Below are 26918 nucleotides of genomic sequence, written 5' to 3' on the forward strand. Positions count from 1 at the left end.
TTTCAGTAGATTTTATACAAAATTATTTGACAAAATTCAAAACCTATTCATGATTTTTAAAACTCTCAGAAAGTTAGGAGCAGAGGGAGAACTTTTTCAACTTGATAAAGGACAATACAAAAATAACTAGATGGCAAGAAATAGCATGTCCATGGATTGAAACACATATTATTAATGTTAATTCCCTCCAAATTGAGCTATATAATCAATACAAGTTGTATCCCTTTTCTAGGACTGCTATGACAACTAGCACACAATAGGAATTAGACAACAGGAATTTATTATCTCACAGTTTTGGAGGCCAGAAGTCCAATATCAAGTTATTAGCAGGACCTGCTTTCTCCCAGAGTCTGTACTGTTCTGGCAATCCTCCATTACATGGTGATCTCTCGCTCTTTGTATCTGCTCTCCTGGTTTCTGCTGAATTCTGGCTTCTACTTCTGTGGCCAATTTCCTTTGCTTATAAGGATTTAAGCTATATTGGATTAAGCCCCCCCCCCCCATGATATGGCTTCATCTAAATAGGATCTTTAAGGATCTCATTCACAGATGAGTCATACCTTAATTAATAATACTACCTTCAAAGGTCTTATTTACAAATGGGTTCACACCCATAGGACCAGGGGTTAAGCCTTACACATGTCTTCTGTAGAGGACATGGTTCAAACCCAACAGTCCATCTTCTGGAACCCCAAAAGACATATTCTTCCCACATGCAAAATACATTACCCCATCCCAATGTCCCCAAAGCCTAAGCCATTTCAGTAACAACTCTAAGTTCAAAGTCTCGTCAATATCAGTATAGGTATGGTGCATCCTGGGGCAAAATTCTTCTCCATCTGTAGACTTATGTCACCTAGAAAATGAGTTATCTGTTTCCAAAATACAGTGGTGGTATAGGCACAAGATAGACATTCTGTGATGGTTAAGTTCACATGTCAACTTGATTAGGTAATGGTGTCCACTTGCTTATTAAAGCAAGCACTGGCCTGATTGATACTGTGAAGATATTTTGTGTATTTAAATCATTAGCCAGGTGATTGCATCTATGGCTGATTACATCCACAATCAACAAAGATTACCTTCAGCAATGACAGGAGTCTCCTCAGCCAATCAGCTGAAGGCCTTAAAGGGAGAGCTGAGGATTTCAGCAGTCAGAATAATTTCTATCTCTGCTTCCAGCCAGCCACCTCACTGGAGTCCCCAACTTATGGCCTGACCTACAGAATTGGACATACCAATCCCATGGTCATGGAGCCAATTCCTATAACCAATCCCATGATTTTATATATATATACAAAAATCTCCTTTGGTTCTGTTTCACTGGAGAACTCTAACACACATTCCCATTCCAGAAAGTAGAAATTGGAAGAAAACAGGGGTCACGTATCCCAAGTAAGTCCAAAACTCAGCAGGACAAACTCCTTCAGATTCCAAGATCTGAGAGTCATCTGTGGTTTGATCATTTGTCCTCTGGGCCTTCAGAAGTGGAAGCCCCACCCTGAATATGCTGGGGCAGTGACCATGCTCTCTTCAGACACTGGGATGTAGATCCCACCCTCTCCAACTACAGGGGTGGCAGCCACTCTGTGAACACTGGGGTATAGGCCCTACCTTCCCCAAGTACCAAGTGGCAGTCACACTCTCTTCCCTGGAACAGTGGAGTGGAAGGCCAGGACGGAAGCCCCTCTCTTTTGTTCCAAGGAAATCTCTTCTTCCCAGCTCTCTTCTTCCATGGTTCTACCCTTGAAGTCATATTTCCTTCATTTTGTCCCTTTGCTAACACATTCAGTCCAAGCTGCCGGTGCTTCTGCTCATACAAAATTCTCAAAAAGCCTTGTTGGCTTTCCATACTATTCAAGGGAATTCTAGCCATCAGGTAAATGGATCTTTTACAGATCTTTCCTGGGTAATTGCATTTCTAATTCTGACTTCCTCTGAAATGGTTGACTGGATACGTTAAGTCATATGCCTATTCTCCTTAGCAAATAGCTATTCAGCCATGTCCTCTTTAGCAAAGGGTTGTTCAATAGCACCCTCACACAGAGCTCTGTTCTCTGGTAACTCACTGCCTGGAAGCCTGCGTGTGTGTGTGTGTGTGTGCGCACACGCGTGCGCATGCGCTCTGATAGAGCTGCTCCTGACCCTAGCCTCAAAGCACAGTATCTGGACAAGAAGAGAATTTTATAAATCATGAATTGCTGATTCCTTCATGCTTACCCATTTAGTCCTCAGTTTCTTTCTTTCCTCTCACATTTTACTATAAGCAGCATGGAAAACCCACAATGCACGCTCCATACTTTGCTGGGAAATCTCCTCAGCTAAATATCCAAGTTCATCACTTGTAAGTTTTTCCTTCCATCTGACATCATAAAACAATTTTGACAAGTTCTCTGCCATTTTATAATAAGAACTGCCGTTCTTCCAGGTTCCAATAACACATTCATCAATTCCTTCTAATGCCCTTCTGGAAGCACCTTTAACATCCATATTTCTACCAACATTGTGTTCATGAAGACATATGTATCTCTAAGATACACGTAAGATTGAAACTTTCTCTATAGCTCTCTTCATAGAAATCAAGGTTTGTTCTATCAAGTACTTCAAAATTCTTCCAGCCTCTACCTATTTTCCAATTCCAAAGCCACTTTCACACTTTTAGGTGTTTGTAATTGCAGCACCCATTTCCTGGTACCAAAAACTGTCTTAGTTTGTTAGCGCTTCTATGACAAATATCATACAATGGGTTGGCTTCAACAATAGGAATCTATTGGCTCTTGGTTTTGGAGGCTAGAAGTCCAACAACAAATTATTGGCAGGACATGCTTTCTCCTGGAGTCTGTAGCATTTTGGCAATTCTCCATCAAATGGTGCTCTCTCTTTCCTTGTGTCTACTTCTTTGGTTTCTGATGACTTCTGGCTTCTACTTCCATGTCCAATTTCCTTATAAGGACCTCAGCCATACTGGACTAAGTCCCAATCTAGTTCCACTTGGCCTCATCTAAATAGGATCTTTGATGATCCTATTCACAAATGAGTCCACATTTTAACTAATAATAATATCTTCAAAGGTCCTATTTACAGATGGGTACAAATCCACAGGAATAGGAGCTGGACTTGTCTTCGGTGGACAACTTGATTCTATCCCCAAAACAAGTCAAAATCTCAGAGGCTTTTTAGTAAAAATAACCCTATAAAATGGGCAAAATATTTGAACAGACACTTTACAAAAGAAGATATGTGGATGGTCAATAAATATATGAAAAGATTTTCAACATCATTAGTAATCAGGGAAGCACAAGTTAAAACCACTATGAGATATGGTTACACACACACCTGAATAGCTAAAAAGATAAAAAGAAAAAAGAAGGAGAGGAAGGAAGGAAGAACGGAAATGATAAAAGAACAGAGAAAGAGAAAGTAAAAGAAAAAAGAACCTCAGCAATACCAAGTGTTGACAGGGATGTGGAGTAATTAAGCCTTGCTTGTGGGAATGTAAAATGATACAACCACATAGAAAACAGCTTGGAAGTTTCTTATAAAGTTAAACATACTCTTACCATATAATCCATCAATTTCACTTCTAAGTATTCACCCAAGAGAAAGGAAAATATAGGTTTACACAAAGACATGTACATAAATATTCATAGTGGCTTTAGTCCATGTCCATAAAAGATGAATGGATAAACAAATTCTGGCATATTCATACAGTAGACCACTACTTATCAGTAACAAGTATGTACAATTGATATAGATAGATAGATGTGTATTTATATCTCTACCTGCATGAATATTAGAAAACATTGTGATGAGAGAAAATTGCAAGGTTTCAACAATACAAAGTCTAGAAAAATCAAACCTAATCTAGAGTGACAGAAAGATCAGTAGTTTCCTGTAATGCAGGGTGGGGTGAGAGCAATGGGTGTATAAAGGCTTTGACTGAGAAGGGGCACAAGGGAACCTTTTGGGATGATGGAAACGTTCTATACTTCACTGTGGTTGTGGTTATGTAGATGTAAATATTTTTCCAAAATCACTGTATAGTACATTAAAAACATGTGCCTTTGATGGGATGTAAATTCACCTCAATTAATATGACTTAAAATGAAAAATAAATCATTGCCCACTCCAGAACAATACAACTCAAATGTTGACAGACTAGATGTCACTGACTCAGTCACCCGTGCTGCCATTTGATGTCTCATAGGAGACCCCAGTTTAAAACACGCAAAACTGAACTCATGATATTCTCCCCACACCTGCTTCTCCTCCAGCATTTGTATTTATTCTCCACATTGCAGTTGGGTGATCTTTCTATTTTTTAATTGAAATTTCTATTGAGATAATTGTATATTCACATGCAGTTTTAATAATACAGAGAAATCCCATGTACATTTTACCAGTTTCCCCCAATGGTAATATTTTGCAAAACTATAGTACTATATTACAACCAGGGTATTGACATTAATACAATCCATCAATCTGATTCATATTTCCCCAGTTTTACTTGTACTTGCGTGTGTGTGTGTTTAGTTCTATACAATTTTACCACTTGTGCGGGTTTGTGTATAAACCATGAGAGTCAAGATACTGCATAGTTCCATCACCACAAGGATTCCTGTTGCTCTTTTATAACCACACCATGACTTTTATAACCTGACTTCCCCTCCCTTCCCCTTCCCCTTCCCCTTCCCCCCAAACTCTAACTCTTGGCAACCACGAATCTGTTCTCCATATCTAAAATTTTGTCGTTAAAAAAAATGTTATCCAAGGCCCACATTACCCTGATACCAAAATCAGTCAAAGACAGGACAAGAAAACTACAGACCAATATCCCTAATGAATATACATGCAAATATCTTCAACAAAATGTTAGGAAAACGAATCCAAGAGCATATTAAAAGAATTACACACCATGACCAAGTAATTCCAAACCTAAATCTATACCCAAAAGAATTGAAAACAGGTGTTCAAAGAAAAACTGATACACAAATGTTAAAAAAGTGGAAACAACCCAAATGTCCCTCAGATAGTGAATGGATACATAAAATATGGTATATCCATACAACGGACTGTTATTCAGCCATAAATAGAAATGATTTTTTACATGCTACAAGGTGGAACCTTGAAAACATTGTTACGTGAAAGAAACCAGATACAAAAAGCCACATATTTTATGATTCCATTTATATGAAATGTCCAGAATAGGCAAATCCATAGACACAGAAAGCAAATTAGTAGTTTTCAGGGCTGGGGAGAGGGAACAATGGGAAATGATTACTCAGTGGATATGGGGATTTTTTGGGGGGTGATAAAAATGTTCTGGAATTAGATAGTGGTGATGGTTGCACAATATTGGAAATATATTGGAAATCACTGAATTATACACTTTAAAATAGAAGGGTGAATTTTATGCTATATGAATTTATCTCAACAAAAAGGTTATATAAGTGGAATTATACAGTATGTAATTTGAGAGAATTTTTCCCACTCAGCATAATTTCCTGGAGATTAAACTTGTTGCATGTGTCAATAATTTGTTCCTCTTATTGCTGAGTAGTATTCCATAATACAGATGTACTACAGTTTGTTTAATCATTGATCTGTTGAAGGACATCTACAACTATATCTACAAGGCTGTTTACAATTTTTGGCTAATATGAAAAACCTGCTATGAACATTCATATATAGCTTTTGTGTGAACATACATTATCATATCTCTGGAATAAATGCCGAAGCATGTAATTGCTGAGTTGTATGTAATTGCACATTGATTTATTTAAGAAACTATGAACTGTTATCCAGAGTGACTGTACCATTTTACATACCTACCAGCAGTGTATGAATGATCCAGTTTCTCTACATCCTTGCCAAAAACTCGCGTTGTATCTATTTTTTGTTTTAGCTATTCTAATGGGTATGTAATGATATCTCATCGTGGTTTTAATCTGCATTTCCCTGATGGCTAGTGATGTTGAACACCTTGTCATGTACTAATTTGCCATCTGTACATCCTATTTAGTGAAATATCTTTGCATGTCTTTTGCTATTTTGTAATTGGATTTTTTTACTTGAGTTTTGAGAGTTCTTAATATATTCTAGATGGTAGCCCTTTGTCAGATACATGGTTTACAAATTTTTTTTTCCAGTCTGTGGCTTGTCCTTTCATCCTGTTCACATCAACTTTTACAGAGTGAAAGTTTAAATTTTGATGAGGAATTGACGATTAAAGGAAAGTTTTACTCTTTCCTTTTATGGATCATGCATTGCTAAAACATCTTTGCACAGCCCTAGATCTCTAAAATTTTTTCCTGTATTTTTTTTCTAGAAGTTTTACAGTTTTATGCTTTATATTTAAGTCTGTGATCCATTTTGCATAAGGTTTAAGTCAATGTTTGTTTGCTTGTTTTGTTTTTTATTTTTTGCCTATGGATGTCCAATTGTTCCAGCATCATTTGTTAAAAAGGCTATCCTTCCTCCATTGAATTGATTTTGCACCTTTGCCAAAAATCTGTTGAGCATATTTGTTTGGGCCTATTTCTGGGTTCTTCTCTATTTCATTCCATTCATCTATGTGTCTATACCTCTGCCAATACCCAACTGTCTTGATTACTATAGCTATAATGTCAGGTAATATATATCAGGTAAGCCTTAATATTGGGTAGAGTGATTCCTCTCACCTGTTTTTGTCAAAATTGTTTTAGCTATTCTAGACCCTGTGTCTTTCCATATAACTTTTAGAATAAGTTTGTCTATGTCCATGAGAAACCTTACTGGGGTTTTGATAGAAATTGCATTAAACCCATAGCAATTGGCATCATTACTGTGTTGAGTCTCCCAATCCATAAGCATGGTATGTCTCTCCATATGTTTAGGTCTTTTTAAAATTTCTTTCATCAGCATTTTGTAATTTCTAGCATACAGATACTGTACAGGTTATGTGTAAACCTAAATATTTCATTTTCTTGGAGTGACTGTAAATGGAATTGTTTTTAATTTTGCTTTCTGCATATTCATTGCTGGTATACTGCTATGTGATTGCTTTTGTATGCTGATCTTGTATTCTGCAATCTTGATGAACTCAGGTAGTTCTAGGAGTTTTTTTTTAATTTTAGATTCTAGGTATTTTCTATATGGACAATCATGTCATTTGCAAATAGGTATGGTTTTAGTTACTCCTCTCCAATCTCTATGCCAATTTATTTTTCTTACCTTATTACAGTAAAAAGAACTTCCAGTACTATGTTAGGTAAGAGTGTAAGAGCAGACATCCTTGCCTTGTTCCTGACCTTGGGAGTGAGAGCATTCAGTCTTTAACCATTAAGCATGATGGTAGCTGCAGGGTTTGTGTAGATGCTCTTTATCAAGTTGAAAGAATTTCTTCAATTTCTAACTTGCTGAGAGTTTTTAATCATGAATGGTTGTTGGCTTTTGTCAAATACTTTTACTGATTCAATTCAATTATTACATGATTTTTCTTCTTTAGCTGGTTAATATGGATTACATTGATTGATTTTTGAATGTCGAACCAGCATTACATAACTGGAATAAATCCTAGTTGGTTATGACATATAATTTTTTACATTTTTGGATTCAGTTCACTAATGTTTTATTGAGAATTTTTGTGTCTAGGTTCAGGAGAGATTTTGGCTGTTGTTTTCTTTTTATTTGTACTGCCTTTATCTGGTTTTGGTATCAGGGCAACACTGGTCTCATAAAATGTATTTGGAAGTGTTTCCACCTTTTTATTTTTGCCAGTCTTGCTAGAGGTTTATCAATTTTATTAGTTTGTGTTTCATTGATTTTCTTTATTGTTTTCCTATTTTCAATTTTATTAACTCCTGCTCTTACTTTCATTACTTCCTTCTTTTGGCTTGCTTAGGATTTATTTTGTTCTAATTTTTCTAGTTTCATGAGGTAGAATTTACATTATTGATGTGAGACCTTTCCTCATTTCTAATGTAAGTATAAATTTATTTGTTTAGTGGTATAAATTTCCCTCTCAGCATTGCTTTAGCTGTATCCAACATATTTTCATATGTTGTATTTTCATCTTCATTCAACCCTATGTATTTTTAAATTCCTTCAAAACTTCCTCTTTGACTCACAGATTATCTAGAAGTGTGTTGTTTAATTTCCATGTGTATAGAGAATTTCATGTTGCCTTTCTGTTACTGATTTCTAGTTTGATTCCATTATGGTCAGAGAACACACTCAATATAATTTCAATTATTTCAAATTTGTTGAGATTTTTTTTTTGACTCAGGTTATAGCCTCTCTCGGTGAATAGTCTATAGGTGCTTAAAAATGTGTTCTTCTGTTGTTGAGTGGAGTGTTCTACATATGTCAATTAGATCTCCTGATCGTGTTGTTCAGATCTTCTACGTCCTTGCTGATTTTTGTCTAGTAATTCTTATCAGCTGCTGAGAGAAGTTGCTGGAATCCCTAACTATACTTGTGGATGTTTCCATTTCTCCTTTTTGCTCTACCAGCTTTTGCTTCTTGTATTTTGAGGCTTTGTATTTGGTACACACTTTTAAGATCACTATGTTAGTAAATCAATCCTTTTATCTTTATGTAACATTCCTCTTTGTCTCTAATAATTTTCTTTGCTCTGAGGGCTACTTTTATTGGGTATTGTTTTAGTTTTCCAGGGCTGCTACAACAAATTGCACAAACTGGTTGGTCTAAACCACAGGAATTTAATTAGTTCACACTTGGGAGGCTAGAAGGCAAAAATCAAGGTGTCAGCAAGGTCATGTTTCCTCCAAAGTTTGTAGCATTCTGGTGATGGCTTTCCAGCATTCCTCTGTCACATGGTGATGTCTCCTTGTGTTCTTCTTCTGGTTTCTACTAACTGCGTCTGAATTATCTCTGCTTATAAGGACTTCAGCCTTATTGCATTAAGTCCCCCTCTGATTCAATTTGGCCTCATCCAAATGGTATCTTTGAGGGTCCTATTTACAAATGAGCTCACATCTACAGGACCAGGGGTTAGTATTTGAACATGTCTTTTGGGGGACCTGATTCAATCTACCAGAGGTAGAGTATGTCCACTTCTGCTTTCATACAATTAATTTTTGCACAGTATATTTTTAATCCTTTTATTTTCAACTTGCCTATGTCACTGAATTTGAAGTGAGTGTCTAACAAACAGCATACATTTGGGCTGTTTTTGTTCTCCTTGCAATTTTATTGAGATACAGTAACATACCAATCATCCAAAGCGTACAATTGTTCATCATATAGTTGTGCATTCATCACAATTTTTAAACATTGTCATTACTCCAAAAATAAAAATAAAATTAAAAAAGAATACCCCAAAAAAATCCCATTCCCCCCAGCTCCCTCCCATTTTTCATTTAGTTTTTGTCCCCATTTTCCTACTCGTCTGTCCATACACTGGATAAAGGGAGTGTGAGTCACAAGGTGTTCTATAATTACATGGTCACACCACATAAACTAAATAGTTTTACCCTCATCTTCCAGAAACAAGGCTACTGGGTTGCAGTTCAACAAATTCAGGTATTTCCTTCTAGCTATTCTAATACACTGAAAACTAAAAAGGGATACCTATATAACGTGTAAGAATAACCTCCAGAATGACCTCTTGACTCCATCTGAAATCTCTCAGCCCCTAAAACTTTACTTTATTTCATTTCTTTTCCACCTTTTAGTCAAGAAGGCTTTCTCAATCCCATAATGTCAGTTCCAGACTCATCCCTGGGAGTCATGTCCCACATTGCCAGGAAGATTTACACTCCTGGGAGTCATGTCCCATATAGGGCGAAGGGCAGCGAGTCCACTTGCCAAGTGGGCTTAGAGAGAGAGGCCACATCTGAGCAACAAAAGAGGTTCTCTGGGGGTGACTCTTAAGCACAATTATAAGTAGGTTTAGCCTCTTCTTTGCAGTAATAAGCCTCATAAGGTCAAGCAACAAGAATGAGGGCTCAGACCATCAAGTTGGTAGTTCCCAATGTTTGTGAGAATATAAGGAACTTCCCAGGTGGGTAAATTTAATATTTTCCACATTTTTCCCCAGTCGCTCAAGGGGGCTTTTCAAATACTTCTTTATCCTCTGCCCAAATTACTCTGGGATGTACTGGGGGCTTCACACTAACCTGTACAAATAAACCAGATCTCACTCCCTATTCAAGTTTCCATGTAATTACGGCATTTGAATAAACTGCCATATAAGTCAAATTATATAGTTTGCTACAGAAAACAAAGATTTTCCACCAAATAAACATTTCTACCTATGGTCTCACACAGAAGTCGAAGTTTTAAAATACAGTCAATACCATCCTTTACCCTTTAGTCTGACTGACTTTAGTCCTAATCAAGGCCATTCTGTTCATATCTTTAACTGAAGTCTGATCTCTTCTTCAGCTTCAACATTTGCTGTACAGGGTAATGTCGACATTCATATGGGCTGTGTTTTCCTTTTAATCCATTTGGCCAATCTCTGATTTTTCATTGGTTTATTTAAACTATTTATATTTAAGATAAATGATAGTGATATATAATGACATCATATTGATATATTAGTGTTTAAGTCTCACATTCCTGTTTCTCCTTTCTTGCATTCCTGTTGGTTACTAGAAAATTTTTTAGGATTCCATCTGGATTTATTTAGTGTTTTTTGAATGTTATCTCTTTGTGTAGTATTTGTAGTGGTTGTTCTGGGTATTACAATATACATATGTGAATTACCACCTTCTATTGGTACCAACATTTTAGCACTCCAAGCAAACTATGGAAATCTTACTTACACTTAGGTTCCTTTACCTTCCCAGTTTTAAATATCATCGTCTTGAACATCAGATAGTGCTATAATTTTCATTTTAATCATCAAATGTGATTTATAAAACTCATGAAGAGGATAGTCTATTCTATGCATTTATATCTGCTCTTCCCATTGTTCTTTCTTCCTTCCTGGAAGTCCAAGATTTCTTCTTTCATCATTTTCTTTTGCTTGAAGAACTTCTTTTTGCCAGTCTTTAAGAGTAGGTCTGCTAGTGACCAATTATTTTAGTTTTCCTTTGCCTGAAAATGTTTTTATGACCCCATTCATTCCTGAAGGATAGTTTTGTCAGACATAAAATATGCAGTTGACAATTCTTTTCTTTCAGCACTTGAAAAATGCTGTGCCACTTCTTTGTAGCCTCCATGGTTTCAGATGAGGAAACTGCTGTCATCCAAATCGCTGTTAAACTACAGATAATGCATTGTTTCTCTTTGGCTACTTTCAAAATACTTTCTTTGTCTTTAGTTTCAGAAGTTTAATTATGATGTGTCTTGTCATGGTTTCTTTGGATTCATCCTATTTGAGTTTAGCCCAGCTCCTTGAATCTATAGAATCAGTAAGTTTCAAAAGATTCCCAAATTTGGGAAGTTTTCAGCCATTATTTCTTCGAATACTCTTTCAGCCCCTCGTGCTGCCTGAGGGGGCAGAAAGGGTTTTCTCAGGCTGGGTTGTGAATTTTACTGTTAGGTTCTGGAATATTTTTGAATTTTTGTATGCCTAGAAATGTTCTTGAGCTTTGTTCTGGGATGATGTTCTTGGAAAGAGTTTGATCCTTTCTGGTGTTTCTTTTAAGATTTGTTAGGTGGGGCCAGAATAGTGTTTACTCAAAGGCTAATTATTTTTCACTACTGAAACTAAACCCTTCTGGGTACTTTACCCAATGTCCCGCAATTTATGAAGCTCTTGCAGTCTGGCTGTAGGAACAGGCACTATTTCCAGCACTCTGTGAGTTCCTTCTTATCCTTTTGGATAGTTATTCCCCCAGCCCTGGGGGCTGCACATGTGCTCTGATCAATACTTTGCTGAATCCTTGAAGGAGACTCTCTGCAGATCTCCCAATTTTTCTCTGTCAGCTCTCTCCTCTCTGTCCTGCAAACCTTTGTTACCTTGGACTCCCTTATCTCTCAGCTCCGTATCTTCCACTCAGGGAGTTCACAGGGCTCTGCCTGGGCTCCTCCTCCCTGTGATGCTGCCTAAAAACTTTCTCAAGGCAGTAGCTGGAGAAATTGAAGAGCTCATCATCTGATTTGTTTTCCATCTCTCAGGGTCACTATTCTTAACTGCCTGGGGTCCAGTGTTTTCAAAACCATTGATTCATACTTTTTGACTTTATTTTTGGTTGTTTCAGGTGAGAGAGTAAATTTGGTCCCTGTTATTCCATCATGGCCAGAATCAATTACCTTTAAAGAGATTCAAATAATAAGAAAAATTTTTCCTATTTTTTCACCTAGTTCAATTTCTATTTTTTCATATTTTTTCACCTAGTTCAATTTCTAGTTTTTTCTTATTTTTTTCCACCTAGTTCAATTTCTAATGCTCTACCTTTCTTTATGTGAATCCCTATTTCCATCTGGTGTCATTTTCTTTTTGCCTGGATGTCCTTTAACATATCTTGTAGTGCATGTCTACTGGTGATGAATTCTTTCAGCTTTTTCATGCATGACAAATTCTTTTGAAGGATATTTTCATTCCTCGTTTCAGAAAATATCCATAATAATATAAAGGAACAGACACACAAATCCTATCTTTGAACCGCAACGTATGAAAATGGAAAGCAGATGGTGGAAGGGTTAGCTCACATATATGGTTATTATGTCAGACACCATATTGGGCATGGGATCAACAGGCTCAGCACGGTATTCAAATATTTGAATATGGCCTATTCAAAATACCATAATTCAAGGAGGGCTTAATAAAGGGACTATATACAAAGTTGTGGGCAAGGCGTAGGGACAATCCAATATCCTGGGGCTAGTGACAGTGAAGCCATTACCACTTTAGACTTGAAAGGTTACTGGAACTCAGAAAAGAATCCTTGAGAGGGGTTGTGGCTTCAGGCTTAAAGATGCAGTCAGCCCAGGGCAATTCTCTGAGGAAGAAGCTGGAAGAATAAGTACTCCAATCTCACTTTTTTCCCTCTCACTGATCTGCAAAGACTCGTCTTCAGCCAAACCAAACCAAAGTTGCAGGTCAGAAAGACAGTTGATGAAGTGCATATAGGATGCACAGGCACATAACAGGTGGGTCAGAGTAGAGAGTGGATTTGGAGAGGTAAATGGAGATATCTGGCACAGCCAGGGTACATTCCTAGTACTTTAGATATAACAGCTCATTCTATCCTTCCAATAATCCTATGCATTATTGTTATCATCATTCCCAGATTAAAAAAATAATGCAAGAAGAAAAATTCTACAACAAATCTATGATATTCTCAAGAGAGTTTAGGGAAGATTTTGCTTTCATCAAATAAGAATGTGTACACTTTAAGAATAGGAACAATAATAGAGAAAGGAAAATGTTTTAGCAATAAAAACTATGATAGCCAAACCTTTCTCAAATTAATGGAATGGTTAGAAGATAAAGGTGAAGAAATCTCCATGAGAGTAGAACAAAATATAAGGAAAGAAAAGGTAGGGATGAAGAGATCAGAGTATCTGAAAACCAATCCATGAGGTCCAACTTCAAATCCAGGAGGTTCAAAATCTCTCTCTCTGGAATTCCTGAAAGAGAAAAAAAAAAAACTGTGGGAAGGAAAATATCAAAACAAAAATACTAGAAAGAAATTCCCGATTCTCTGGATTGAGAGGGCCCACCAAGTATGCAGCACACGAATGCAAACGACCCATGCCAAGACATGGCAATTTCATAACACCAGGTGCAAATTTAAAAGTGATTATTAAGTAACAGCAATGAAAAATAGTATCTATCAATAGTTACAATCTGTTTTCATATATAGTATCTCACTTTTTAAAGGGCCTAGAGGGTACACAGTGTCCCCATTTTAGACATGGAAACTGATACACCGAATATAACACCTGCAGGATGATATTTTTAAAAACTTCCACAAGATAGCACAGCTTGTTAATGTTTAGGCGTGTTTGTCTGTGAACATGAATGTGTAGGTAGACAAGATATTTAGAATGCATGTCCAGTTTCCTGAACTAAATGATCAGCAGTCAAAAAGAGAGAGCATGGACTTCCAATTCCTTGCTCTTACCTCTCAGGTCAACTGATGGACTGCTCTGACTAGATTGGTGTAGCTGACTATACACCAGCCAGCCTGGTGGAAGGGAATATGATGCAACTGGAGACTGGAAGTCTGGCTTGCCATTCCGATGAGCAGTAAATATTTTGCAAACTTGTTTGCATAAATACCCTTGAGGTGCAGTGAATACAGTCACCTTTTCTTATTGTGTCTTCCTATGGGCAAGGTTTTAAATCTTCATGATCATCAGATTTCTTTTGGTGGGTGGGCCCAAGGAGCCCTCTTCAAACTTCCTTTCAATACTCCAGATCTAGAATTCTGTCAATAAACAAGACAGCAGGAACTAAATGAATAAACCAAACTAAATGGGAGGGGATATTCAGTGGCTATTTCCATAATGCCGGGGTGGGGGTGGGGGTGGGATGGGGGGAACCAGGTGGGAAAAAACTGGCCTGAGTGAATAGTGTGGTCAGACATTCTCTTTTCCAAAGAAACTGCCTTCACTAAATAAGAACAGGGATGTTCTAAGCATAATATAGTCCTCAGGCCTTTGGAAAATTCATAGAAAGTGGACCACGATAGAATGTAAATGGAAAGTTGAACAGCTTGTTCACCAACGGGGTGAGTTAAAGTTTCCTATCACATTAGTCTTTGTTGAAACAGGACTGTAGTTAAAAAGAGCTTTGCATTCTTAGATTCTGGACACTGCTAGGAATGGAAACTAAAGCTGTCAGTAGTGGTGACCACAACCCGGAAGCTGAAACCACAATCTAATTTTGCCCAAAACTGCTAGTTCAGTCTCTTTTCACTGCTTATGTCTTTGCATTTAGCCTGTAAGGATTACATTTAGCTGTGTGCAAAATAACATCTTGGAAACAGACTGAAGAAAACCATTTAGTCCTCAATCATTTGTACTAACCCACAAAATGTCAGTACAAACATGGTCAATATACTAGTGAAGATACATCCTCTAGTATCAACAGTCAATACCATATACTCACAGGAGAGAAAAGTGGAGGGAATGTCCAAAGTAGCACTTAAGAAGGATGAGGAGGAGAAAAAGGGAGGAGAAGGAAGATGAAGAGGGGAACAAGGAGAAGGGAATTGGCATTTGGGAAAAAATTTGGATTTATATTTATTTATGTAAATATCTTAACTAATCTGAAAATTCACAGTATGTTGAAGAAAATGGCAAAATCTTATTTTAACAGCAGCCCTGTGAGGCCAAGGTGCTATTGAAAACTGGCTACCCATAGCTTAAAAGTGTTTAGACTTTTTAGCAAAAATGACTTTGCGGAGGAATAAAACTAACCGTTTTAATTAAAGAAAAAGTAGACTGAAATTCCACGAAGAATTTCAAAATGAAATTTGCCTTCTATAATTTAGCCTCTCCTTCATCAACAGTCACCTGTATTAAGCAGTGAGATTCAACACTTCTTTTCTCTTATCACTTGGCCTTAGACTTAGTATGGATTCAAGAAATAGTTGTTAAAAATGAATAAATTAACCATTAAATGAATAAAGAATGCTACAAAAAATAAATCTTGGAAATACAAGTTCTGCAAAAGCTTTGATTGACTAAATCAAAGCATTTATTTTAACTCACATCTTATTTGAAAGTTTGTATTTGAGGACAAGCAAAACTTCAGAAAGAGCCTCTCAAGATGACAGTTGAAATTTGACATTTGTAGGGCAAATACTGTACACAAAGAAGACAACATTTTAATGTAATTTATTTGAAATGCTTCCAGAAAAGTTTAAGGCCATTATACAAAAACATTCATTTCATCAAAACATTCATTTACTTTCTTCCTATAGGCCAATGCTTTGATAGACCTCTTTTCTCAACACACTGACCAAAGTGGCCAATGGCTCCTGCAAAGTGTGATTCATTCTTTTCCCCACCATCAAATGACCATTCTCAGCTTTCTTCTGCTTCTATCTGCAGCAGGTTCACTCACCTGCTAAATCAATAACAACTTGGGAAACCGCAGATTTAAATAAAATTGTAATAGAAAAAAATTCACCATGTTTAAAATCTATAAATACAGGAATATGTTTTACAGGGTAAAATTGACCACAATATTTTTTGTTTTTCAAAAATAATAAAGTAATATACCTTGTTTTTATATTGATAATCTTGTCACATGGCTTCTTTGAATGCACATAGTATATGTACATAATAAAATGACAACATTGTATTGACTGCTTTCTTTTCCGTAAACTTGAAAGACAAAGAAGATTAAAAAAAACTTTTTGGCAATAATTTAGAATCATTACTACTAGTGCTGGTGTGGGTATAATTTTGCACAGGTCATTCTTAATATTTACACTTGGGGGGAGCTTTTCCATGTATTTAGCTAACTTTTTTAAAGGTATGTAACCCACCCTGCATTGTAGATCAAGGCTGCACAAAGAAGTTTCTAGTTTGGATAACTGATCCTAATTAATCAGAGTTAATTAAATTGGCCTCAGGAGAATGTAATTAGGATTCTGATCACAGCATAGAGCCAGACATGGCAAACCAATGACCCAAAGGCAGAACAGGAAAACCCAAAGCTCTGGCCTTTCCCATAAGGGCACTGGACCTTGCTTTTGTCTTTTAATGTCTCCACAGGATCATGATGAAGCACTTCTCAATCCAAATTCTTGCTCTCTGTAAACTGAGTCACTGACACAGTCATATTCTCTTTTCCTCATCTCTTCATTCATGCTAGAAAATATGAGTCGGTGTAGGCAGATGAAACAGAACAAAGACAGGGCTTCTTGGCTTCCCAGTGGGTTTTATCCAGGTCCTTTGAGGTCTATTCCAATGTTTTAAGCTTGCTGAGCCAGCCACCAACTCCACAGTGATGTCCTGGTGCAATGTGCATTTCAGTTAAAGATTCAGAGCTGGCAGCTGCTTTTGTGCTGGACCTTTTAAGGTCAGACTCCATTTCATGCCTTATTTGATTACTGCACCAAACTTGCCTTGGATGATATTGCAAGGCCAATACAGTGCTTCTTCCTTTGCAAAATTAAGTCTCCAGAGTTCCCAGGGATGTTGTCCACTCACAATTTCTGGTTGAATTCCATCGAACTAAACTCACTCCTGCTTCCCCCTCAAATGCCATCACAATGCAAGAGTGAACTTCCTCATACCCTGTTTGCAAGGTCCTCTAAATTCCATGCCTTCAGCTACCATGTCAAGAGCTAGAAAGCACTAGAGAAACACAGAAAGACTCTTGAAACAACCTATATAGAACAGTAGTTTAGAGATTCTTTACCTTTCTGTGTTTTTACAAATCCAGCAGGACAACTGAGAGTAACTTGCTCAAGTACCTCTCCATATATCCAGACCCTTGTGAAATACAATACAGGGTAACAGTTGCCACAGATTCCAGCTTCACAGACAGATTGGCAGTTACAGTACTAGGGACAAAGGTACAGACACAAGAGACTGGGTCAACAAGGTCACAAAGTTATTAAAAAGTGCTTCACCAAACCCTTCCACGTGTGGAATGCAAATACTGTACAGGTAAGACACAGGGTGACTTCCAGGAAGTACACACGCTTCTGTCAGACATCACTTTCTACGTGTCTGCTGTTCCCACAGGAAGAGTCTGTCTGTTCCATGCGTTCACATTCGAGGCTGACCTCACTCGTGTCCATACTACAGTCTGATTCACTGTCCGATTGGTCCATCTGCTCAAGTTTTGTTTCACCCCGTGGCTCTCTGCTGCCCCTGGTGGCAGGGTTTAGGAATGGTTCCTCGGACTCAAGCACCCCAGCCTGCCCAGCAGCACACAGAACTGTTTCTTTGGCTTGACGAATACAGTTGAGCCATTGCTGTTTGTTGAAGGTGTCGTTGGCCTGTAGCGAGTGGGTCTGACTTTGGGATCCATTTTTGAAACTTACTCTGAAGAAGTTTTTAACTAGAAATGAAAAATACATGGGAAAAAAAAAAAAAGTCAACAGGTATTTCCCCAAGCCAAAGATAACACACATAGTGACCCTAATCTCCAGGGCCCATGGCAACATCACTAATCGATTACAAAATGTTTTCTCACTGACTGGGGACATGGTTCAGCTCCATCCTGCAGCCACCATTCATCAACCAGAGGTGACAAAGGTCTAGGTCAGTTGCTCTCAAAAGCTAGTAAATGGGTATTAGTGTGGAATAATTAAGTTTTGTGTTTCAGGGGACCCCAGGGTACTGGTTACCAAACTCGGCTGCATATAAAAATTCCCAGAGAAGCTCATTAAATACATAGATTTCCAGGCCCACTCTTAAGAGATTCTGACTCAAAAGTCCTAGAGTGGGACTGATAACCTGTAATTTTAACAAGTGCCCAAAGCTGGAGCTTTTACAAGTACAAGAAGCTGTTTGTAACATCAAAATATGTCCACAGCCCGCCACATGATGGTATCCGTACATTTACAATGCACTGACTGAGAAGCTATGTAAAGACATGGAGCTATTATAAATTCAATCTCATTTGAAAATGAAATTGCATTTTAATTACCTCAATGAGAGCTACAAACATTTGAAAAATGGTAATGAACAATATACAAGATATCTTTAGTCTAATAACATTTAATGGGCTCTGCGTTGCCAAGTGCAATTCTTAGTTCACAGAAATATCTGTGGTTGTCCCCTTGTACTAACCCCGTAGCCCACTGACTGGGAACCACCACTTCAGCAGCCTAGAGGCTAAGCAACAAAGGCAGGCTAGTCCCAAATGTTCCCTTACTGGCCATCTTTGACTAGAATGTGTTATCTTCTAGTCAAAGATGGCCAGTGAGGGGACATTTGGGACTAGCCTGCCCTTAAATTCAGACTCCATCCCTTTGATCTTGGGCAGGCACCTTAACCTCTCTGTGCCTCTGTTTCCTTATTTGTAAAATGAGGAAGACAAAGAGAACCTACCTTATAAGGTTGTTAAAAGGAATAAATGTGATAATGCATGTAGGTGCTTATCTAACATGGGACACAGAGCCAGTGCTCAATAAATATGAGCTATTACTGTTAATACCACCAGAGTGGAGGGATTTATGATAGGTGAGAGGCAGTAAATGTGAATTACATTGACAATATTATACCTGTGTTCACCCATCTCATCTAAAACAGACCTACTGCTATCCCTTGCTATGCCCTTACCTGGTTTTATTTTTCTTAACAGTTCCCAGAATACTTATTTGTTTATCATTTATCTCCTCACTACAATGTAAGTTCCATAGGGGCAAGGAATTTAATTGCTTGATTCATCACTGTGTACTACTACCTAGAACAGTGCTTGAAATATGGAAGATACTCAATAGCTATTGCTATCTTAGCTTCTCTTGGTTAATTCCTTTGTTTATTAAGTCTCAAGTTAAAGAAGCCATTTGGGTAATGTTACATATGAATACTTAATCCAGTCAACCATTCTTATGTCTCTTTAGAGACAAGTCTCCAAGCCCAACTAACAAAACCCACTGTTATGCAGCTGGTGTCCACATAGGGACTATAAGGTATTAAGTGAGCTTTTTTCCAAGGGAAAAGGAACCAATGCTTAAGGAGCACCAACTACATTCAGACATGTCCCATACAGTATCTCACTTAATCTTTCAACAACCCTATAAAATAGATATGTGTGTATACCACTTTGCAGATGGGAAACTGAGGCTCATGGAGGTTGAATGAGGTTACACAATCAGTAAGTGATAAGACAGCACTGGAATTCAGTTTGACTCCAAGGCCTTGGCTCTTCTCTTTGAACCTTGATTCTTCCCTCTAAACTACCACAAGCAAAGACGTCCAACACATCAAAACAGGCTATCACCCATACTTCTCTCGTTGTTGCTGAATGCCCCACGCAGGGAGCCGCCCAGCCTCACTTCTCCGTCTTGCAGGTCTTCCAGCAGGAGGTCCTTTACTGGAATGGGCTGCCGGTACAACTGGTAGCAGAGCTGCTCATTTTGGGTGATAGCTCTAGTGATCACAAGCACTTCTTGGAACAGGAAAACATGCAGTTTCTAGAAGAAAAGAACCCACAGGCTTTCCCTAAGAGATAATGCATTAAGTGGCTGACTTATGGACCTCTCTAGATATGAGTCCCCAGGTTTATGGATTATGAACTTCTAGACTCAAAACTACCTCCAGGAGAACAGAAGTTGGGCAGGTCAGAAGCATTTCCAGATGCATCCATTGCCTTTCCTATAGGAGAGCTTCTCTAGGAGCCCACTGGAGAAAACCTTTCTGCCTCCAGGCACCTGCAGCAAGGGCTGCCAATTCTAGGGGCACTATTCACATTGCAATTTCACAACCTTACAGACATACACAGCCTCCAGCTCACATAAGGAGAAAATGAGAAAGAGAAATAGAATGGAGGAAGTAATGAAGGAAAAAAGTTACCACTCCTTGTCTTTGGTGGCCAAATTACCTGATATAATTCCTAGAGATCAAAAAGAGACAGATGCACCAAGCCTAATGTTAATCTTTGTTTCCCAAACCCAATCACCACAGCTGGTTATCAGCTTCATCCAACTCTGAGCACTGTCCATTCCTGAGGGAACCAGAGCATGCTGCTGGAGCCACAAAGAAAGATAAAGGTTTTCTTCTCAGTTAAGTTTATGAGAACCACAGTGCTCTGAAGAGGTTGTGCTTAAAAGGCTGATGACTGATATGTGTGTTGTGAGCAAAAAGAAAATCTCACAAATGAAGGCTTGTCTCAAACCACATCATGAAAGCATGGTGCTGGGTGGAGCTGGGGTAACTTGACTCCATCTGATTCCAAGTGGTTTGGAAATGCTTTGGAACTGAAGTGCAAAGATTCACACCTTGCAGCTGGGTTCTGGTTTCCAAGCAGAAACTTGGCATTCATGTCACTTTGGGAATATCAACTCAGGGGTCGCTATGGTGGTTTGAAACTGTATGTACTCCAGAAAAACATGTTCTTAAATCTAATCCATTCCTGTGCATGTGGACCTATTGTAAGTAGCACCTTTTGATGAGGCTACTTCAGTTAGGGTGTGGCACAACTCAATCAGGATGGGTCCTAATCCTACTAATGGAGACCTTTATAAATGGAAGCAAGACAAAGTGAAAAAGTCACAGAAGCAAGAAGCAGAAACCAATGAAACCCAGAAGAGAAGGAAGAGACCAGCAGATGCTACCATGAGCCTTGCCATGTGACAGAGGAGCCTAGGATTAGCTGGTCTTCAGGAAGAAAGCATCACCTTAATGATGCCTTGATTCGGACATTTTCATGGCCTAAAAACTGTAAGCTAATGAATTTCCATTGTTTAAGCCAACCCATTGCATGGTATCTCCTTGGAGAAGCCTAGGAAACCAAAACAGTTGAAACAAAGGGACCAAAGGGCAAGGGTGGCCACATTGGAATCTTCATTTGGGGAAGGAGAAGAACATTCAGCATTATCACATGTTTTTATATTTGGAAGAAAGAAAACCTGTGGATCCTCCTTCCCCTGCTCCTGGCCCTGTATTACACCCCCTCCCGCCACCCCACCAAAAACCCAACCCAACCAACCAACCAAAACAAAAACCACAGAAACCAAAGCTCAACCAAATCCTGGCTGGTGGAAATACACAATTGATGATTCTGCATGGAGGGTAAGGAGTGAGATTTTGTGTTTACCAAAAGGATTTAAATGTGTATTGAAAAAGATTGAAATACAGAAAGTAAACCACAAAATAGCAAAGTGATGCGTTTTATTTGGGGAGTAGAAAGGGTATGCTAAGATTTTTCTTTTTGGAGACAGGGAAGGAAAGGAGTTGGGTATTGCTTTATATACTAAATATAATCAGAGATTTTTATACTGTTTCTACTTCAATCAATCTTCTGGCCAAGGTAGGCAGTTTGAACTCAGATTGTCTGGACATTCTTTTAAAAATATCCTCCATTAATAAATATTCACCGAAAATTCCTCTTATTAGCCTCAGCTACTTTTTGCCTTCAAACTGCTGCCCTTTTTTTTCTGATGCAGGATTTTGTTCAACAATGATTTCCACAGGTATACTTGGGGCGGGGGGGGGGGACACTAACTAAAACATATCTCCCACCCCAACTACTAACTATGTTCTCAAAAATCTCCAGAGCTCAAACTCTCCCAGGGCGAGGGAAGGCACAGTAAGAGGAGGCTCAGTGGCGAATGAAGTAAGCTTTGGGGGAGGCCCAGGAAGAAGCCTTGGAAGGAAAGGAACCACTCACCACGCCCCGGTTGTTCTTCAGTTCACCATGGCAACACAGCACACGGGAGCTGTCAATCAGGGAGTCTTTCTGGCCTTCTTCCAAGTAAAGGAGCCGCTCTTTATAATAGCGGCATTCAGATTCTCCAGTCTTGGTGTTGATTTCCGCCACGATTCCCTGAATGATGTTAATCTATGGAAACAGAGTGGAAACTATGAAGAAAATAAGCAAACCATTCAAACCAAGACTCAGGGGCTCAGCCCAGAAGATTGCCAAGATGCCCTCGGATATAAATTCTGAGATTCTGTTATCTAAGTTGCTTCTTTGGGAAAAGGGGAAAAAGAAATAAATGCTTTTAATATGCTATATCTATCTATCCATCCATAAACACATAGATATACATATACACATGTATTTGTTTATTCACATATAAATATATATTTCTATTCTATAGATTCACTAATGTTGATATATAATTTTATCTGAGAGGAATACAAAGCACAGCCTTCGATGCCAAGGACTGATAAACACTGCACCTTTCTTAAAATTGCTCACACTGTTGAAAACACAGGCATATAAAAATTTGGGAAAACAAAGCAGAATGTAGGAGTCCACAAAAGGGATTGTGTTTGGTGATTTGAAGGTTAGTTACAGGGTCTCTTCACTTGTACTCAATCTGACCAACAAACAACATTGCAAATTTGGGGTGTGAATAAATGGTTTGGACATGTTTTTAGTGACAAAATGTAAATGTTTTATAAAGGACAGGAAAATGGTATGAGACACTAGGAATAATGATGGGGACAGTTTGTGTAGACACACTCGTGCTCATGTCCTTATCGCATGTTAGTATGTAAGTAAAGGGTAGGAGGATTCAAAGCAATAGTGGATGCAATGCAGTAATACAAAGCAAGCAAAGCATCAGTAACAATGAGAGGTCACTGCACTGAGGCTCGATCTGTGGGTGTTTATTATGATATGTTGCTATTCATTCACATAGATATTATGTCTAAAAGTTAGAAAACACTACAAAACAAAGGAATGAGAAATTAGTTGATGTCATTCAATGGCAAAGGAATGAATTCCTCAGCAGGGTCCTCTGTCCCCTAGTAGTGAAAACACCAACAGTCCCATCTTGCGGTGATTTTAACTGAAAAGAACTTAAAAGGTGAGAAGTGTTCACCTCTATTTGAAAGCCCCAGAGTTCAATCACATTTTCCAGCAAATAAAGCAGTAAAAAGGTCTCAGGAAATCAGCAGGATTTCAATAAGCAAAACCCATCTTCCATGAAAAGCAGGGCTCCAAAAGAGACCTTTATTCAGTCAGAAGCTACTAGATCTTGTAATGTGTTAAAGTGGTAATGAATTCTCTCTAGGATTAAGTGATTACTTTTCATATTCGAGAGAAATGACACTTTCTGCCCAGAACAATTGTGTGAAAACTTTTACCCCTTTGATGTCAATCTAATATCAAGAATGAGTCCTGTAAAATTAATCTGAGTTTTAGTTTCATAAAACAATAAATAGCAGAACACTTTGGTAGACTAACTTTCTCTTTGTGCTTTGCTTTTCCCCTCTTGGTTTTCAAAGATGACTGCTTATTTATTGTACTTAAAACAATTTCACAAAATATGTTAAAGGCAGACTTATGCTTCCAATTAGTTCAACTAATGCTTATTGTGCACCTGCTTGGTGTTAGACTAGGGAGTGGCATTCAAACAAATGAGACAAGGTCTCTGCCCTTAAAGAGCTTAAATTATATGGGAATGTGAACCTTTGGTTTATGTTTACCTTACCCTTTAACCTTACGACGTTTTTAATATGTAGTGGAATCCATGCTTTTTCCTTATTTTTATTAAAGATCTTAGGTTGATTGCTGTGACATCTGACCAGTTAGGTATTACTAGTTATACACAGGTAGCTTGAATTGACCAGAGCTTTAGATAATTTTCTGAGTTTCCTACAAATATCCAGGAAACCAGGAAGAAGATGCACTACAAGCATAAAGATGTGTTCATTTCCCAATTTAACTAGAACCTGAACAGCTGGCATATTATATCATATCACATGAAGATTGTTAAAAATCAAACACCACAGTGGCTCCTTAGGCAGCAAGGACCACTTTCAAAGGCTACTTCTTTCTGGTGTTTTAAAAAGTAGAGAGAGACAAAACAATGGAAACAATCAGTGCCATCATTCCATATTCCATGGGTACATTCATAATAGCATCTCCAGGGCTGCTTTTATTTATTAATATAATATTTTCTATTCACATCTCCCTGGACCCCATAAGGGTCTAACTTTCTGCAGTGGCTCTTGATAGGGATTTATTTTGCAGGATTGCAGAGGGTACTAAATAAAGTTACATACAGCAGATTGCCAACAGTAGTCACTGGTAGTTGTGCATTTAAATTAAATTTATTGCTGCATCTCTCACCAGGGTTCAAGCTAATGAGAAGGGAGCAATAAAGGGAGATGATGAGAGGTACGTTGGAACAGTACAGGAATTAAGCTCACACATGCTGGAATCATCATCCTCAAACAGCTCTCAAAGCCCCATCTGTCTGATCCCTTGTGTGGCAATATCATCTACTTGTCATTTTCTGATATGAACCAAGAATAGCAGCCTTCACTGTTGCTGTATCAAAAGCAGGAATGTTCTTCCTACTGATTCAATTTTTTTAAGGAATTTAGGGAACAGTGGTGGGTTGGGAGAAGAGATGGTGTGCAGGATCATTTTCTGGTCAAAACAATCCTCAGAATTTAAAACATTAAACAACCGGTTCTCTACAACATCTGAATATCCAAAGTCTGATTTTAAGAATCTTAGTTCCATTTTGGGGGAAATTTCTAGTAACCTTCCAAAATTCTACTAAGAAATTCTAATTAAAATGTGGTAGTTTATGCCTTGCATTACATGCATGACCTTTCTTTAGATCAAAATACAGGACTGAATGCAATCAATGCCCCTGGTGACAAGGCAATTTGCTTAGCACTCTCTTATTTTTCTTTTCAAAGATGGAAAAATTAATGCAGGGAATATGTAAGTCAAGCTACATTGGTACCATGAGTTTTATGTTTATCAAACATTCACAATGCACCCCACAGTACAGGGCTAAATATTTCTGCTCATCTGGAATAATGCTACAGGGTGTTTAGAAAGACCTGCTTTGCAGACATTTTCGAATGCAGGTATATGGTGCTTCATGCACAGATCTACCTGAATAATTAGGTACAGGTTCAACTTTTGAAAATAACTTCACATCTTATGCACTAGGGAAACTGGTTACTAGCACATCCTTTCCTTTTGTGAACAATCATATTCTTACCTGTTTTTAAATTTGAACTTTGGCCCACTGGGTGTTTTTTAAACTGAACAGTATTCTTTCATGTTGCATATTTAAAAACAAGGAATCGTTCGAGTAAAACTCAGAACAGAATCATGTGCTTCAAAAAAGTAATTATTTAGACTAGCTCAAGCTCCCTGTTGTTTTTATTCTTGCAGACCACACATTGCGGGGATGAAATATGGAGAGGAGGCAACTCTGTCACACTCTTCTCAGTAATAAAAACAGGCAAGATGAAGTGAGATGGGCCTTCTGGGTTGGGGGCCTGGTATGAGTGATTCAGGCCTGCCAGACACATCCAAAGCCTTGTGAATCAGGAGAGAATCTTTTCTCATTCTTCTCTATCCCTCCCTAGAAGCATCCAGCTCAGCCCTGCATCATGGAAGGACTCACCACAAAGCCTTGGGACCAGATAGCTCTCTTCAATTCCAAAGGCAACAAGGGTTCAAAGAAGTGGCCAAGCTTTCAGCTCCAAGGAGCAGGATCATAGAAAAGTGGGGAAGGGTCAGGATTTGGAGTCTACACTGACAGGGTTCAACCATCAACTCCATCACTTGCTCGCTCTGGACCTAGGCAAGTTATTTAACCCCTCCAAGCCTCATCTGAAAAATGGTTCTATCTCATAGGTTGCAACAAGGTTTAAAGGAGAGACATAATTTATGTAAGTCAATTATATAAAGCTGATATATTAGGTGCTCAATAAATGTCAGCAGCTATTACCACTATTCTTGTTATTGTGGTTGATGTTATTATTACTATTTATTATTGGTAAAACATGTCTGGGAGGAGACAGGCAGTTTGCTCAGCAAGATCAGACTGCTGATTTCAAATCACCTATGATCTCCTTCCACTGTCCCAGATCCAATCAGGATGTAAGCCCTAATGATTTCCATTTGAATTGGTCTCTCACTCTCCTTCCCCACTGCCACCTCCTTGATCAGATGTCCTCGACTTCATACATGGACCTCTGCAGCATCCTGCCAAATGGTCTCCCTGTCCTTAGTCTCTTCCTCCTCTGCCTCCTGTTCTACAGATGAGGGGAGTAACTTGTTACCCAGCTTATAAGGGATGGAGCTAAGATGTGAACCCTGAACATGACATCCCCTTACTTAGAAAACAAAAACACACAAAAACAGATCTTTTTTAATTAATTAATTAAATTAATTTAATTAATTAATTACAGAACAAAGGAAACATTTCTCAAATTGATACTTAAATCCTTCTATAACCAGATCTAAACTCACACCCTCTGCCTTATCTCCTGCTGCTTCCTTGGAGTATCCTCAACCCCAAGCTGCTTGATCCGTGATATTCCCAGCCATGACCTGCCCTATTATCTCTTCACACCTTTGCTCAGGCCATTTGCTTCTCCAGGCATGCCATCTCCTC

General features: G+C 38.3%; 1 protein-coding gene across 4 annotated transcripts in view; it reads right to left on the reverse strand.

Moving 5' to 3' along the window:
- Window positions 1-15569: 15569 nt before the first annotated feature.
- The window catches only part of ARHGEF3 (Rho guanine nucleotide exchange factor 3), a 342674-nt gene continuing 331325 nt past the window's right edge, over window positions 15570-26918 (reverse strand). For all 4 annotated transcript variants that reach the window (XM_037798698.1, XM_037798709.1, XM_037798719.1 and 1 more), the window contains 3 exons: window positions 22205-22375; window positions 19823-20009; window positions 15570-17926 (listed from right to left, as the gene is read on the reverse strand). In XM_037798698.1, the coding sequence (XP_037654626.1) occupies window positions 17571-17926; window positions 19823-20009; window positions 22205-22375 (714 nt within the window). In that variant the 3' untranslated portion in view covers window positions 15570-17570. The remainder of the gene's footprint in view (window positions 17927-19822; window positions 20010-22204; window positions 22376-26918) is intronic.

The sequence above is a fragment of the Choloepus didactylus genome, chromosome 1 (genome assembly GCF_015220235.1).
Source record: "Choloepus didactylus isolate mChoDid1 chromosome 1, mChoDid1.pri, whole genome shotgun sequence".
NCBI lineage: Eukaryota > Metazoa > Chordata > Mammalia > Pilosa > Megalonychidae > Choloepus > Choloepus didactylus.